The sequence below is a fragment of the Brassica oleracea genome, chromosome C3 (assembly GCF_000695525.1).
Source record: "Brassica oleracea var. oleracea cultivar TO1000 chromosome C3, BOL, whole genome shotgun sequence".
Lineage (NCBI taxonomy): Eukaryota > Viridiplantae > Streptophyta > Magnoliopsida > Brassicales > Brassicaceae > Brassica > Brassica oleracea.
Genome location: NC_027750.1, coordinates 1,860,336 through 1,873,518, shown reverse-complemented (window position 1 = coordinate 1,873,518; position 13,183 = coordinate 1,860,336). Strand labels below are relative to the sequence as shown.

The 13,183-nt window shown below is 36.7% G+C and overlaps 4 protein-coding genes across 5 annotated transcripts; 2 read left to right on the top strand and 2 right to left on the bottom strand.

Annotated features, from left to right (window-relative positions):
* The first annotated feature begins 256 nt into the window (after positions 1-256).
* LOC106335711 lies at positions 257-1,993 on the top strand. Its single transcript, XM_013774304.1, has 8 exons — positions 257-618; positions 723-810; positions 890-975; positions 1,086-1,164; positions 1,253-1,312; positions 1,399-1,520; positions 1,607-1,678; positions 1,780-1,993. The coding sequence occupies exons 1-8, from the start codon at positions 332-334 to the stop codon at positions 1,880-1,882; spliced, it is 897 nt and encodes a 298-aa protein (XP_013629758.1). The 5' UTR covers positions 257-331; the 3' UTR covers positions 1,883-1,993.
* Positions 1,917-7,261, bottom strand: LOC106335710 (katanin p80 WD40 repeat-containing subunit B1 homolog). Its single transcript, XM_013774303.1, has 18 exons — positions 6,927-7,261; positions 6,550-6,680; positions 6,117-6,234; positions 5,802-6,028; positions 5,571-5,673; positions 5,376-5,446; positions 5,224-5,298; positions 4,965-5,108; positions 4,549-4,885; positions 3,945-4,445; positions 3,624-3,683; positions 3,405-3,529; positions 3,146-3,280; positions 2,944-3,018; positions 2,720-2,832; positions 2,515-2,631; positions 2,358-2,426; positions 1,917-2,255 (listed from the first exon to the last, which is right to left on the bottom strand). The coding sequence occupies exons 1-18, from the start codon at positions 6,952-6,954 to the stop codon at positions 2,189-2,191; spliced, it is 2,496 nt and encodes an 831-aa protein (XP_013629757.1). The 5' UTR covers positions 6,955-7,261; the 3' UTR covers positions 1,917-2,188.
* Positions 7,262-8,388: 1,127 nt separating this feature from the next.
* LOC106333599 lies at positions 8,389-8,944 on the bottom strand. Its single transcript, XM_013772028.1, has one exon. It carries the CDS (start codon positions 8,833-8,835, stop codon positions 8,623-8,625), a length of 213 nt encoding a protein of 70 aa, XP_013627482.1. The 5' UTR covers positions 8,836-8,944; the 3' UTR covers positions 8,389-8,622.
* Positions 8,945-9,963: 1,019 nt separating this feature from the next.
* On the top strand, positions 9,964-12,693 carry LOC106331447 (alpha-galactosidase 1-like). Of its 2 annotated transcripts, XM_013769803.1 has the most exons (15): positions 10,109-10,349; positions 10,449-10,507; positions 10,591-10,647; positions 10,735-10,769; positions 10,859-10,962; positions 11,038-11,113; positions 11,204-11,262; positions 11,331-11,396; positions 11,476-11,559; positions 11,643-11,707; positions 11,794-11,876; positions 11,952-12,042; positions 12,127-12,176; positions 12,265-12,405; positions 12,508-12,693. In XM_013769803.1, the coding sequence occupies exons 1-15, from the start codon at positions 10,168-10,170 to the stop codon at positions 12,598-12,600; spliced, it is 1,245 nt and encodes a 414-aa protein (XP_013625257.1). In that variant the 5' UTR covers positions 10,109-10,167; the 3' UTR covers positions 12,601-12,693. The 2 variants fall into 2 exon arrangements, with proteins under 2 accessions (XP_013625256.1, XP_013625257.1); XM_013769802.1 differs by having other exon boundaries at positions 9,964-10,349; positions 10,859-11,113.
* Positions 12,694-13,183: the final 490 nt, after the last annotated feature.

Here is a 13,183-nt window from a genome sequence, read left to right as displayed (position 1 = left end):
TGCCGACGGGTATCCGAACGCCCGGGCCTAGTCGTAGCTATGACTACGGAAGTGGAATATCCGCGGTCTTCGAATGTGATAAACATAAACTAAACCTATGAAGCAATGTTGTTTCCTACCTTGTTTTCAGCTGGGTTATGATTCGGTTTTACTATTCATATAAACCAAACTGTTTGATACGATTTTGATTGGATAAGTTCGCTTAACCGGTTCGAACCAGTCCGATAATTATGAGTTTTAGTGCGAATGTGAAAATGGCAGGAGCCTTCTTTGTACTCAACTTGAGCTTTGTTGTTTACAGAAACACAGAATAGAATCGAAGGAAACAGAAATGTACAAAAGTCATATCTTATCCCTCTCCCTTCCTTGTCTGAATCTTGTTTTCTCTCCCTTCCTTGCGTCTCAGAGACAACCATTTTCTCTCCACAAGCGTAACCTTCCCTCTCTAGTCGCTGTCTCTTCTAATTCCGACAACGTCGCCGGTGAAAATGACGGCGGGATGTCGGAAGCGAAGAAAGGCTCGGGGACGACGGCGAGAGGAAGGAGATTACTCAAAGTTAGAGAAGAGAAGAGAAAACGCGACTACGATCGTCTCCACGATTACCCATCTTGGGCCAAGTACTTGTTCCTTCCTCTCTCTCTTTTGACACTCCAAAGTGTTTGTCTTTTTGCTTATGTGGCGAGAAAGTTTGAACCTTTGGGTGAAATTTGTATGGAAACAGGGTACTTGAGAGTGCTTGTAAAGATGATGAAGAGCTTCGAGCTGTTCTTGGTGATAGCATAGGCAACCCTGAGCTCATGAGAAAGAAGGTTATTGATGTGTTTCTTTCTCCTTTACAAAGCTGTGTGTTTGTTTCTATCGAATGTGAAGTTTGACATGTTTGTTCAGGTAGAAGAAAGGGTAAGGAAGAAGGGAAAAGATTTCCAGAAGCAGAAGACTGGCTCTGTGCTTTCTTTCAAAGTTAGCTTCAGAGAGTGAGCAATCTTCTTCTTTTTTTTCTTTTCATTTTCTCCTCACTTTGTTGTCTCCATTCCACAACATACGGCTACTTGGGACTAATATTCTATGTATTTGATATCTGCAGTTTCAATCCTGTTGACTCCTTCATATGGTTTGAGCTCTATGGATCGCCTTCAGATCGAGATGTTGATCTTTTTGGAAGTGTAAGAATTAAGAAATTTACCTTCTTCTTACTCTGACGACTCAATGCTTCTTTCATTTGACCATAATGAAACTTGAGTTTGCTAACAGGTTATACAGGCATGGTATGTTATGGGGAGATTGGGCGCTTTCAATACATCTAACTTACAGGTCTGTTCATCATCCGCTCTGTTTCTCATATTACTTCTCCTCATGTATCACGCTTCCCTCTTAATGATATAACCTTATGCTTGCAGCTAGCAAACTCATCTATGGAATATGATCCTCTCTACGACGCAGAGAAGGGCTTCAAAGTGATGCCTTCATCCTTCCATGACATCAGTGACGTTGAATTTCAGGACAACTGGGGTCGTGTCTGGTAATTCACTTTTTTTTCAGACGCATCCATTCTTGTCCAATCCATCTCCTTATAAACTGTGTTCTTAGTATAAAGTTTACTTGCAGGGTTGATCTTGGTACTTCTGATATCTTCGCACTTGATGTGCTTCTCAACAGTTTGACAGTTGTGGGTTCAGAGTAAGTAACTCAAGAGAGCTTGTTGGCTCTTGTTACATCCTCTGTGATTGATCTCTTCTCTGTTGCAGACAACATTAACTTTTGGTAATATGAAATTACAGGTACTTGGGCATTCAGCAAGTAGTATTTGGTGGTAAACGAATGGGAGACTGGGAAGAGGGGATGACAAATCCTGATTTTGGATACAAGTACTTCAAGATTTGATGAATCTTCTGAAAACAGTTTTTGTTGTAATATAGCTCTAGAAAACATAATTAAATAATGAAATGATTAAGCTTAGATCAATACACAACAGCCGAAATGGCTCTTTACACACAAAGTTGGCTTGAAACCAAGACAGCATTGCAGAGATTCTGCTTCCGCAATGCAAAGCCACACGTAAAACTCGAGCGTTAGTTAAGTCTTCCGTAGACTCTTTTGGTTAGCTTGGTAGAATTAGCTTTATGTTTCTGTTATAAACACCACACTGGAACACTGCAACCAAATCCACATTCAAACCGGTAGGGAGCATCATGATGAAACTTCTTGGAATATTAAATTGAGTTCATGGATAGTCTTTGCCACTAATCCTCCTCTTCTGCATAGACACAGAGAGATATGCATATATATATGAGATAAGATGATAAGACTAGAAGAGAGAAGAGAACCATTGTTCCAATAATACATGAAGAAAACTCACCTTTCCAAAGAGGGAAGACAAGCCTTGATTTTCTCGAGTTCAACAAAGCAACGACTGTACCGCTCCATCCTGGATAACAAGAAACATGTTGGAGTTGCGAAAGAAAGTAAATTGCTATCAAAAATGAAATGCAGATAAAACTTAAACCGAGACCAACCTTTGCTCAGCCTCAATATCTACACCGACAGATGATGGAGCTGACAGCGACGAGTAAATTTGTGACCCATACATTCTTAACAGTTTTAGCAGCAAGTCTAGGCAGACACTCAAATGTCTAAAGTGTAAAGACATGAAACGGCAATCAGAAACAACAAAAAAGGACATTTACGATGTGATTATTTTCTTCAGAGTGAATTGCTTACCTATCCATGTTACTCGCTAGAAGAGCTGACAAAAGGGGAAGAAGAGAGGTACAGGTATCCAGTGTCAATACCTCAGTTCTCTCAGTGATTATAACCAATACATCTGCAACGACCTGTACAACATGAAATAATGAGAGTCTGCGCAAGTAAAAAAATCTTTTTAACAACATTGCACTGGTATTTATAAACATGAATTAGATAGGGAACAAACAGAAGTTGCTTACAGCATTATCAGCCATCTTCTCTATTGAACTTATCGAGTTTTTGACATCGTTTCTTTCCCAATATCTTCGGACAACCTGCAAATATGGTGAAATTCTTTAGAGAACAAACAACGTTTATGGAAAACTATGAAGTTTTACAGCTTGCATGCTACTTAGGACAGAACCAAAAGCATTAACATAATTTGTGCTTTCCACATGTTACCTGTAACTTAGCCAAACGAGACTGCATAGAGCTGACAAATTGATCGTGCTGCCCCATCACCTCTGCAGCTTTATCTTCTTCACTATCAGAAGTGATTCCTTCATCAACTGGCACATGGTTTCCTCTCTGATTGAACTGTATGAAAGAAAGTAATATGTCACTATTATCTTTGTATGAACACGAGCAGCAACATGACCAGATGAGATGTTGGGGACTAGCAATTGAGAAAACTCATCGCTCTTTATTTTGAGGCCATTACCATATTGGAAGGGCGAATGTTTGGTGTAGTCATATTTCCACCAGAAGAACTCGAAACATGATCACCCTCCGAGTTGAAAATTCTTCCTCTTCTTTCCCTATATTGAGCGAGGGAATGCAGTCTTCCTAGTATGATGTCAAGGCATAGATAATGAGAATCTACTGATACGTATATGAAAAAGAAAAATAAATAAATAAAAGGATGTCTCCAAATAGTTACCTCCTCTTCGACTTTCAATAGGACTTTGATCTCTATTTCCACTAAAGCTATTCAAGTCAGCTGAAACAAACAGTTCGTTAGCTTAGAACTAAGAACAGCATCCATAAAACTCAACACTGCTGTCTATAATTTAGAAGGACAAACTAAACATGTTGTACTAAAACCAACACGTATACCTAAAGACTGATTCCTAATATCTTAAGTCCTTCAGAATCTCAGAAAACTTTTCTCAAAATTTAAGATGCCAAGAAGGAAACAATATCAAATGCAATTCATAACTGCTCTCAAGGAAACGAAGACTGAAAAGGAGGTGAAACATACAGTTTTCGTCGTGATTTCTTGGAGGTGATCTCAGCAAAGATCTTGAATTAAACCTTCCAAATCCTCTGTATCTGTTGTCTTTATTTTTCCTCTCAGCTGTATCCCATTCGCCAGATTCTTCACTAGTAAATGTATTTCCGTCTTGTAAATTGCTTGGTTCTGTAGGCTGAGAGTGAGACCTTTCAAGAGGCGAATCAGTTGGTAGATCCGGCTCATTTCTGATGCTAGACAGCCTTCGAGAATCAGCCGCCTTGGACTGCAACGAATATGGCATAGTTCTTCCAATAATGTCAAGCTCTGCTCTGGATTCAACTGCTTGCTCAATGATTGGGTCCGTTCTGGGAACAATTACTGAGGAAAAATCCCCTTTATTGACTATTGGAAGATTTGCCTTTAAGTTATTCCTCTTTGAGGCTGCAGCAGTAGAGACAACACCAGAAGAAACTTTTGGAGAACTGGTTGATGTGAGCCTATGAGGAGAGCCTGATGTACTTCCTGTGGCTTCAGGAAACAGCAAACAAACCAAGAAAATGTCATTTCATTTAATCAGCAGCAATGTGCTATACGAGGAAACAGAAAAAAAAAGAACAAAAGTAAAACATACATGAAGAGGTTAATGACTCTTTAGCTGCGTCTGAGCTATGAGTAACTGACAGTCTTCCAAGAGGCTTTGGTTCCTTTACCAAAGGATCTGAGCTCTGAGATACTGATGACCTTCCAGTAGACTTTGGCTCCTTTGGCGAAGGATCCGGGTTCTGAGGAACTGATGATCTTCCATGAGACTTTGTTTCTTTCAATGAAGGATTCACTTTCTGGGAACCGTTTCTGAGAATGACCTTTGAGCTGTTATCATTCAGAACTGGTTGATCTCTGCCTGAGCTCGATATTCTCTCCTGATGAAAATTTGACTGAGTGGCGCCTCCACTCATAGGCTCAGTACGCTGAGAATGTCATTAAGAGGGGTTAGAGATAAATAAATAAAACTATAACAAAGCATGCAGGAGAAAGAGAGAGATATACCGAGAGGTCTACAACCCACACGCCTACACAGTTTTGATTATATGAGCAACCAAGAAGCTTTCCCTCGTGAACGTTCATATCCGATAAGTTTGACCATCCAACATCGACTCCATCATGACACCTTATTGGCTCCCATGAGAAAATCTACAAAGAGGGATTTGTTAAAAATGTAAAGGAGTAAAGTATAAGTGGTTAAATCCTACAAATAGGGATAGTTAAGCTAATATATCTTTGATTGAAATGTCCTGAAGAAAACTACCTTGAGACTTTCATGCAATCCACAAAGCACACTCTTTCCATCTGGATTAAAGGTCAAGCAACGAACCCCAGTAGTCTAAGGAAAGGAGATAATTAGAAAGTTGTAATTCGACTCAGCGCGTAAGTAGAGCTAGTAAAGACAACACATGATACCTCGGTTCCACCAGAACCAATAAGCTCGAATGTTTCAAGGTCCCAGAATTTTACAGTCTTATCAGCTGAACCTATTACCACAGGCGAAAAGTAAAAAAAAAAAAAAAACAGAATTCATATGAATAATAAGGTGTATGATGTAATCAAATCTGAAGAGTGTTACAAAGTTTCCCTAGAAAGAAGTGTGATACAGACCTGTTGCAAGCAGAAACTCATGGGGATGAAAATCTAAACTCTGAATTTGCCCTTCATGGCTCTTGAACTCATGCAACAGTTTTCCAGCTGTCAAATCCCACACCTGATGAAAGCAACTCATATATATCAGATCCAACGTTCAAAGAGAAGGCAAAAGTTGCAGATAACTTGGTTTCAAGATAGCAAGTACAGTAAGCAATACTAAAGATAGATACAAAGGCAGCTACAAACCTTTACAATATTGTCTTCTCCTCCAGATACAACCCAACGACCATCAGGGGTGAATCTGAGTACATTGACACCTCGAGTGTGGCCTTTGTAGGTATGGATGCAGCCCTTCTTCCTTATATCCCATATCTTAAGATTCGTGTCTCGAGAACCAGAAGCAAAGAACTCACCAAACGGGTGAAAGTTCACGGATATGCAATTCGACCTGTGACCAGTGAGAGTCCTGACAACTACCCATTCATGTACCAAAACAACATATTAAGTATGTATAAGAGCCAACAGAAAATGAGAAGAGTATTTTGAAACTACTAAACTTACTCTTTGCCTCCTCGAGATCCCAAAGTTTGATAGTGCCACTAGCAGCTCCTGCTGCTACTAATCCCTCCGAAGCGTCAAACGTTACTGAATCAACCCCGCTCGAGTGCCCTTGCAAGCTCTGACCACAAACATCCACAAGTAGACACTCAGACAGAGAATCTCCCAAACTGCTTTACTACATTATATCTTACAATGTGACAGCATTTTGTCCTAACTGTAACTAATATAAACATAGTCAACCAAGTGACATTTCTTAATAAAAGCACAACATCCACAAGTAGAGACACTCAGATATAAAATCTCCCAAATGCTTTACTACATTATATCTTAAATCATGTCTCATTTTGTCCTAAAAGTAACTCATAAAATCATAATCAAACCGAGAAGCACTCCACAATAAAAGCAGTGGAGGGAGAAGTGAGAAAGAACTGACCAGAATGGCATTGGGCTTACCAATAGCCCAAAGATTAACCTTGTGATCTTCCCCACCCGTTACTAGCTTCCTAGAGGACTTCCTCCCAATCTTAAGACAGTTCACAGCAGCAGAATGTGCCACAAACTCCTCTTTTTCAAATGTAATCACACAAAGTCAAGGCTAAGCTATACTCTCACATAACGAGACACGTAGTCAAAAGAAAGGAACTTTAATAGTCTTAAAAGTCATAATTTAATCACAGATAAAAGCTAAGAAGTGCGTACAGATCTCGTGAACAAGCAGCAGATCAAGCAAGGCACTTTAGTTAATCAAATGATTCACAACACAAAGAAGCTTCTAAAATTGAGTAATTAAAGAAACACAAAGAAGGATACGGAGCTTGTAAGCGCGCTTGGTGGTCATGGCGGAAACGAAACCCTTGAAACGGCGAACATTCACGAATGCATGAGCTTCGAATCACCTTAAAGATCTCGTCTTTCTCGACGGCTAAATCGAAATCTGGAGATTGATTGGAGGAGGAGAATGCAGGTTTGAAGAAGAAGAAGAGTATCCGTGCAGTGAACGTCGCTGTTCGCTTTACGAAAAAGATTTAAAATTTTGGTAAATAAAAGGGAGTTGTTGGGATGAGTTTGTATTTTCAAAGTGTTTATCTTTCTTTCTAATGGCGAAGTGAAAGAGAAGAAGAAGAGAGATGTGTGAATGATACACAGAGAGAAAGGAAGCTGCTTTTATTTATTTATTTTCTTTTATTCAAATTCCTAATAATTTTTCGCTTTTTACAAAAGAATTTTTAAAAATTACAAAGTCGATTTACTAGAACTGTTAACCGCCAGAATATCACACACGGTTCATAGTTTTTAATTTACTTTTTAGTAGAATAAATCATACTGTAATCTAATCTACTAGTTCCACCTAAAATTTTTGGCTTATACTCCTTCTGTTTTTTTTTTTATGTAGGTATTTTTAGGTAAATGCACAAATATTAAGAAAGTTATTAATTTTTTCAAAAGTAGCATTTAATATATAAATTAGGTGTAGTTAAACCAATCATATATAAGTATATATTATTTGATTGGTCACACTATACCCAATAAAAATAAAAGTTACTTTGAATTATGAAAACTAGTTATATTTTGAAAAAAGCAAATTTTACTTAAACTACTTACAATAAAAAACAGATGGAGTATTAGTTATGATATTAATAAAAAAAATTAAACTTAGTTTCTAAATTTTTGATAAAATTCTATTTTCAAACTAAAACATTCCTATCTGAATTATTAGTATTTAGGTTTACTATCATTTACATCCCAAGCTAAAATTTATTGGACAAATCTAAGTTTGTTTTTTATTTGCTAAAAGGACAAATCTAAGTTATTTGTGACAAACTGACAATATATAGGCCAATAGTAGTACTTTATCTCTTACCTGAATTCAAAATATACCTTCATAAAATAAAACATTATTACAGTATAATAATTTCCTTTTTTGAAATGCCACAGTACACTTATCTTAAAGTTATACTTTTGTATCAAAATGAGTATTGTAGTTTTGGGAATATTAATAAGTTAATGTTTGTGTTTGTAAATATTAGATTCGGTTGACATTTGAAAATAATAATATGATAAACAGTTAGTAGTTAATTGGATTTGAAACTATTGTCGGTGCTTAGTGCAATTATTAGTTGGTGATTGTCGTTTAGAGAGAAAGCGATAATCGGTTTAGTTTGGTTTCATGATCGGTTTGTGTCCAACCTTAAAACCGAAATAATTGACCGATCGATAACATTAAAAGACAAGAATAAATGAAATTAAATGCAATCGATTAATCTCAGGTATTAAATGTTACAAATGACATTATATTATTTGAACCAATCTTTGCGTTTACAAGAAGAGAAAAGGTAAACACATCATTACACATATAAAGCAAAAGTGTCCGATGCAAAGAAATGGACAATGAAAACGATTTAAAATTCGTAAATTTTATAAGAAAACTTGGAAACAACATATCGAAACGTACTTTCTCAAAACAAAAAAAAAACATATTGAAACGTAGAAAATAAAGGGGATGGACTTAGCCGATGTAGATGTGAATCTTGAGGGCGAGGAGGAAGACGCAGGCAAGGGAGAAGTAGAGAAGAGAATGTACGATAACGGAGACAGCACTCGTCTGAAAATTACCAAACTCAACGTATCTTTGTCGTCCTGGCAACTGAAACAGAAGTCCTGGCGTGAGCATCACGAAGAGTATCACCGTCACTAGAATCGGACCCCAATCAGACGACATCTTCTTGTTTTTTTTTTTTTTAATCTCTGTTGAACGATGATGAAGATGATGCTTGTGTAAACGTATACGATCGTAGAGAAATGTGAGAGTGGTTATATATTATAGGAGATAGATTAGAGGAATGTAAAGAAGGTGGGTCGGAGAGTTGGTTCATGAAGTCACAGTGGATTCTCTCTTTATTGAAGGTTTTCTTGTGAATCAGGTTTCGACTTTTTGGGGAATAGTGTAATGTTTATTACAATGTACAAAGTATCCAAAATACTTGAAGTTGTATATGTTTTCTTATATTAATTTTGGATTTTTAGAGTATTCGAAGTTTCAGGTTCCATTTGAATGAATAGTCATGAATATATCGCGGTTGATATTGGACTAGTGGATCACAATATTTTGTTGTCCTTCGGATTTGATCTAATGTATAGGTTATAGCTTTTGTTTATTATAGTCTTATAGATTCTACGATTTAATTTAATTTATATGACATTTTTTTGTAAACCTTCAAAACCTATATTTCTCTTATATTAAAGTGGTGGTCATTCTTTTCAACATGCATGCATATCCCGTCCGGCCTTGACTGAAAGTGATACATCAACAAGATTCAAAACCCTTCAATGAAAATCAATTTACAGGGAAAGAAATATAATTAATTTTAAAACTGGAATAAGATCTCCTGAGAAACATATGAATTATATAATCCATCAAATATAAATATTAACAATAAATAAAAAGACAGACCCATGTGTATTTCGATTTTGCTTCCATAAAGGTATTTTATTTTATCTCAGCTATTCCAAGAAACGTGAGATTCTTTTCTTATTAAAAACTTTTCAAAGTTTTTTTTTAATAATGGATTTTCATTACAACTTTTCAAACTTTCTAAGACTTTCCTTAATTTCAACAAAAAATATATCCGTAAAAACAAATTAACACCTCCATCAAAATGTTTTTAATCTTCTCATCTTTAGAATAAACCACCAATCATCGAAATTCTGTAAGAAAACAGGAAAAATAATAATATAGTATAATCCGAAACTATAATTATATAAACTTTTTTTTCAAAAAGAGTTATATAATGACCATTGATTTCTGTGGACGTTAGATTTATTAAAAAAGAAAGATGTGATCTCTTTTTTTTTTTGGTCAAAAGATGTGATCTCTTAGTCTAGAAAATGATGAAAAGAAAGATCCTATGATCTGGTCTAGATAAGAGTGCTAGGGGCAAAATGGGAATAAAGCAGAATATATAGAACACTCTTGAGCTTCTACTACTAAAGCAGTGTCGGCCAAAGATCTTCGCACTCTGTTCTTGTCGTCTATAGAGGAGACTTTGAAGAAATGGCGAGAGGAGAGAAAAGTGAGATGGTGAAGATGTCAGTACTTATGATCGTGATAACGTCATCAATGTTGATGACGACTTCTAGATCAGTCCAAAGAGCCCGTGACGTTGACAGCGAAGATTCTGAGATCGTACGAAGACATCTACTCGCTAATGGCCTAGGCGTCACTCCTCCCATGGGGTCTGTAAACAACTCTTATGTCTCTCTCTAGCTCTTTGCCTAGCTTTTATGTTCTTGATGATGTCTGAAAGAAAGAAGTTGGTTATAATGATATTGCAGGTGGAACAGCTGGAACCATTTTAGCTGTAACATAAATGAGAAAGTCATCAAAGAAACTGGTTTGGTTTTGTCTTTAGATTATGTGGAGCCATTTGCTATATAGTGTTTATGTCTTCTAAACAAATCATATGCAATGTAACAGCTGATGCTTTGGTTAGCACTGGCCTCTCTAAGCTCGGTTACAACTATGTTAATATCGGTAAATGCCTCTTGTATTTGACTCTCAAGTTGTAATAAACTCTCAAAGTTATTTGATTAATGTTTAACTTCTTGGTTTGTTTCCCAGATGATTGCTGGGCTGAACTTGCTCGTGACCAAAAGGTACTATAAGTTTTTTTTTCTCACTTAGTTTCACTTCTTGTTTCTTGCACTTTGGTAGAATCTTTAATTCTTCAAATCTGTGGTTCCAGGGAAACCTAGTGCCAAAGAAATCAACTTTCCCTTCTGGCATTAAAGCCCTTGCCGATTACGTTCACAGCAAGGGCCTTAAGCTTGGGATCTACTCTGATGCAGGGTACACTATTATAGTTTCATCGGTTTTGAGGAATGAATACACATTGGACTCAAATGATTGTTTGGTTCTTCACAGGTACTTGACATGCAGCAAAACCATGCCGGGCTCTCTAGGCCATGAGGAGCAAGATGCCAAGACATTTGCTGAATGGGTACATTATTTCACATTATTTTTCATCTCATAAACTGAATAAGAATGAGACAACAAGTACTGATTAAACAATGATTGGTTATTATTTCAGGGAATAGATTACTTGAAGTATGATAACTGCAACACCGATGGCTCTAGACCAACCGTCAGGTATTAGTAACTACTGATCATACCTGGTAGACAGTATGGGATTCACATTCACTGCCAATACATTGTAGGTATCCAGTTATGACCAGAGCTCTGATGAAATCTGGCCGTCCCATCTTTCACTCCTTATGTGAATGGTATCAATCATGTCCCCTTTCATTGTGTTGATTCTGTTTCCCTGGAAGAGTTGAGACTTATGAATTGGTTACTTATCAGGGGGGACATGCATCCAGCTCTCTGGGGATCTCCACTAGGCAACAGCTGGAGAACCACTATTGACATCAATGATAGTTGGCTTAGGTAAAAGAAGAAGAAAAAAAGAAAAAAAGATGGTCACATGTTTACTCAAGAGTCTCTAAATGTTTTTTTTTTTACTTGTACAGTATGCTCGCCAATGCAGACATGAACGAATTCTACGCTGAGCATGCAAGGCCTGGTGGCTGGAACGGTATATATCAGCAAGAAGAGAACATATATGTGTTTGAGAAATTTTATGACTAGTGGTGTGTGTGTGACTATGTTGTTGGTTTGCAGATCCTGATATGCTTGAAGTGGGAAATGGAGGGATGACTAAAGACGAGTACATAGTCCATTTCAGCATATGGGCAATATCCAAGGTAACTAAACCAACTTTTAATAAAAAAAAACACTATCAAGTCTGAAAACAAATGATGTATGTATTTATATTATAGGCTCCTCTTCTACTTGGTTGTGACATAAGAAACATGACTAAAGAAACTATGGAGATAGTGGCAAACAAGGAGGTTATTGCTATTAATCAAGGTACTTAACTATTGTTGTTTAGCTGATTCCTCAAAACACATGTTGATTGAGTGTATATTACAAACTTATAAGTGGTTCTTGTAGATTCACATGGTGTTCAGGCCAAGAAAGCTAGAATGGAAGGTGATATCCAGGTCTGTTCGAGAACCAACGTTTTACTAATTTCATCTATAGACAGATTCTTTCTCATCTAAACTAATCGTTTTGGTGGTAATGAATCAGATTTGGGCAGGACCATTGTCAGGTTACAGAGTAGCTTTGCTTCTGTTGAACCGTGGACCAACAAGATTACCGATTACTGCTTTTTGGGATGATATTGAGATCCCTCCAAATAGCATTGTTGAAGCTAGAGATCTATGGGAGGTATGCGCATACATACTTAACATAAACCAAACACCATAACAAAGACAAAATCAAACATTGTCTTACTGTTGAATGTGTTTTTTTGTTGTGATATGAGAACAGCACAAGACATTGAAGCAAAAGTTTGTAGGGAACTTGACGGCAACAGTTGATTCACATGCGTGTAAGTTGTATGTTCTCAAACCTGTTGCCTGAGATTAGAGGGTTTACCTTGTAATAAATATCCAATTGTTCTGTAGAAACAATTATCGGTTCCTTCAATAAAATTGTTCTACATTTGATTCAGTGAATTTCATTTTCAAAAATGAAATATGTGTCCGTACAATGATGTTTTTTTTTTTTTTTTTTTTTTTTTTTTGGCGTGTGTCACAAGTCAAATCACATGTGGTCCTGATCATTTCAATAACTTAAGAGACTTTACCTTAAAGTATACTCTTTCTACTCGTGCGGCGTGATACATCTTAAAGTTCATCTTAAAGTTCATACTTTTAACCTTACCCCTTTTTTTGAGCAACACTTTTAACCTTACCTAGAAACAGGTTGTGGGATGTATTTACAGTAGTTGAAGTCTTAAAAATATATGTAAAGCTTGTATATACTTAACACTATAATATATAATCTGAACACCATTATAGTACACCATCATTTATGAATGCATAATATGTTAACTATATAGAAATAAAAGTGCAAAAATTCGATTGTGTCTACTAGATAGAGTCCAGTGCGATCATGACGATAAAGACCTAACCACTTCTTGAAAGGCGTGAAGTATTCTGTT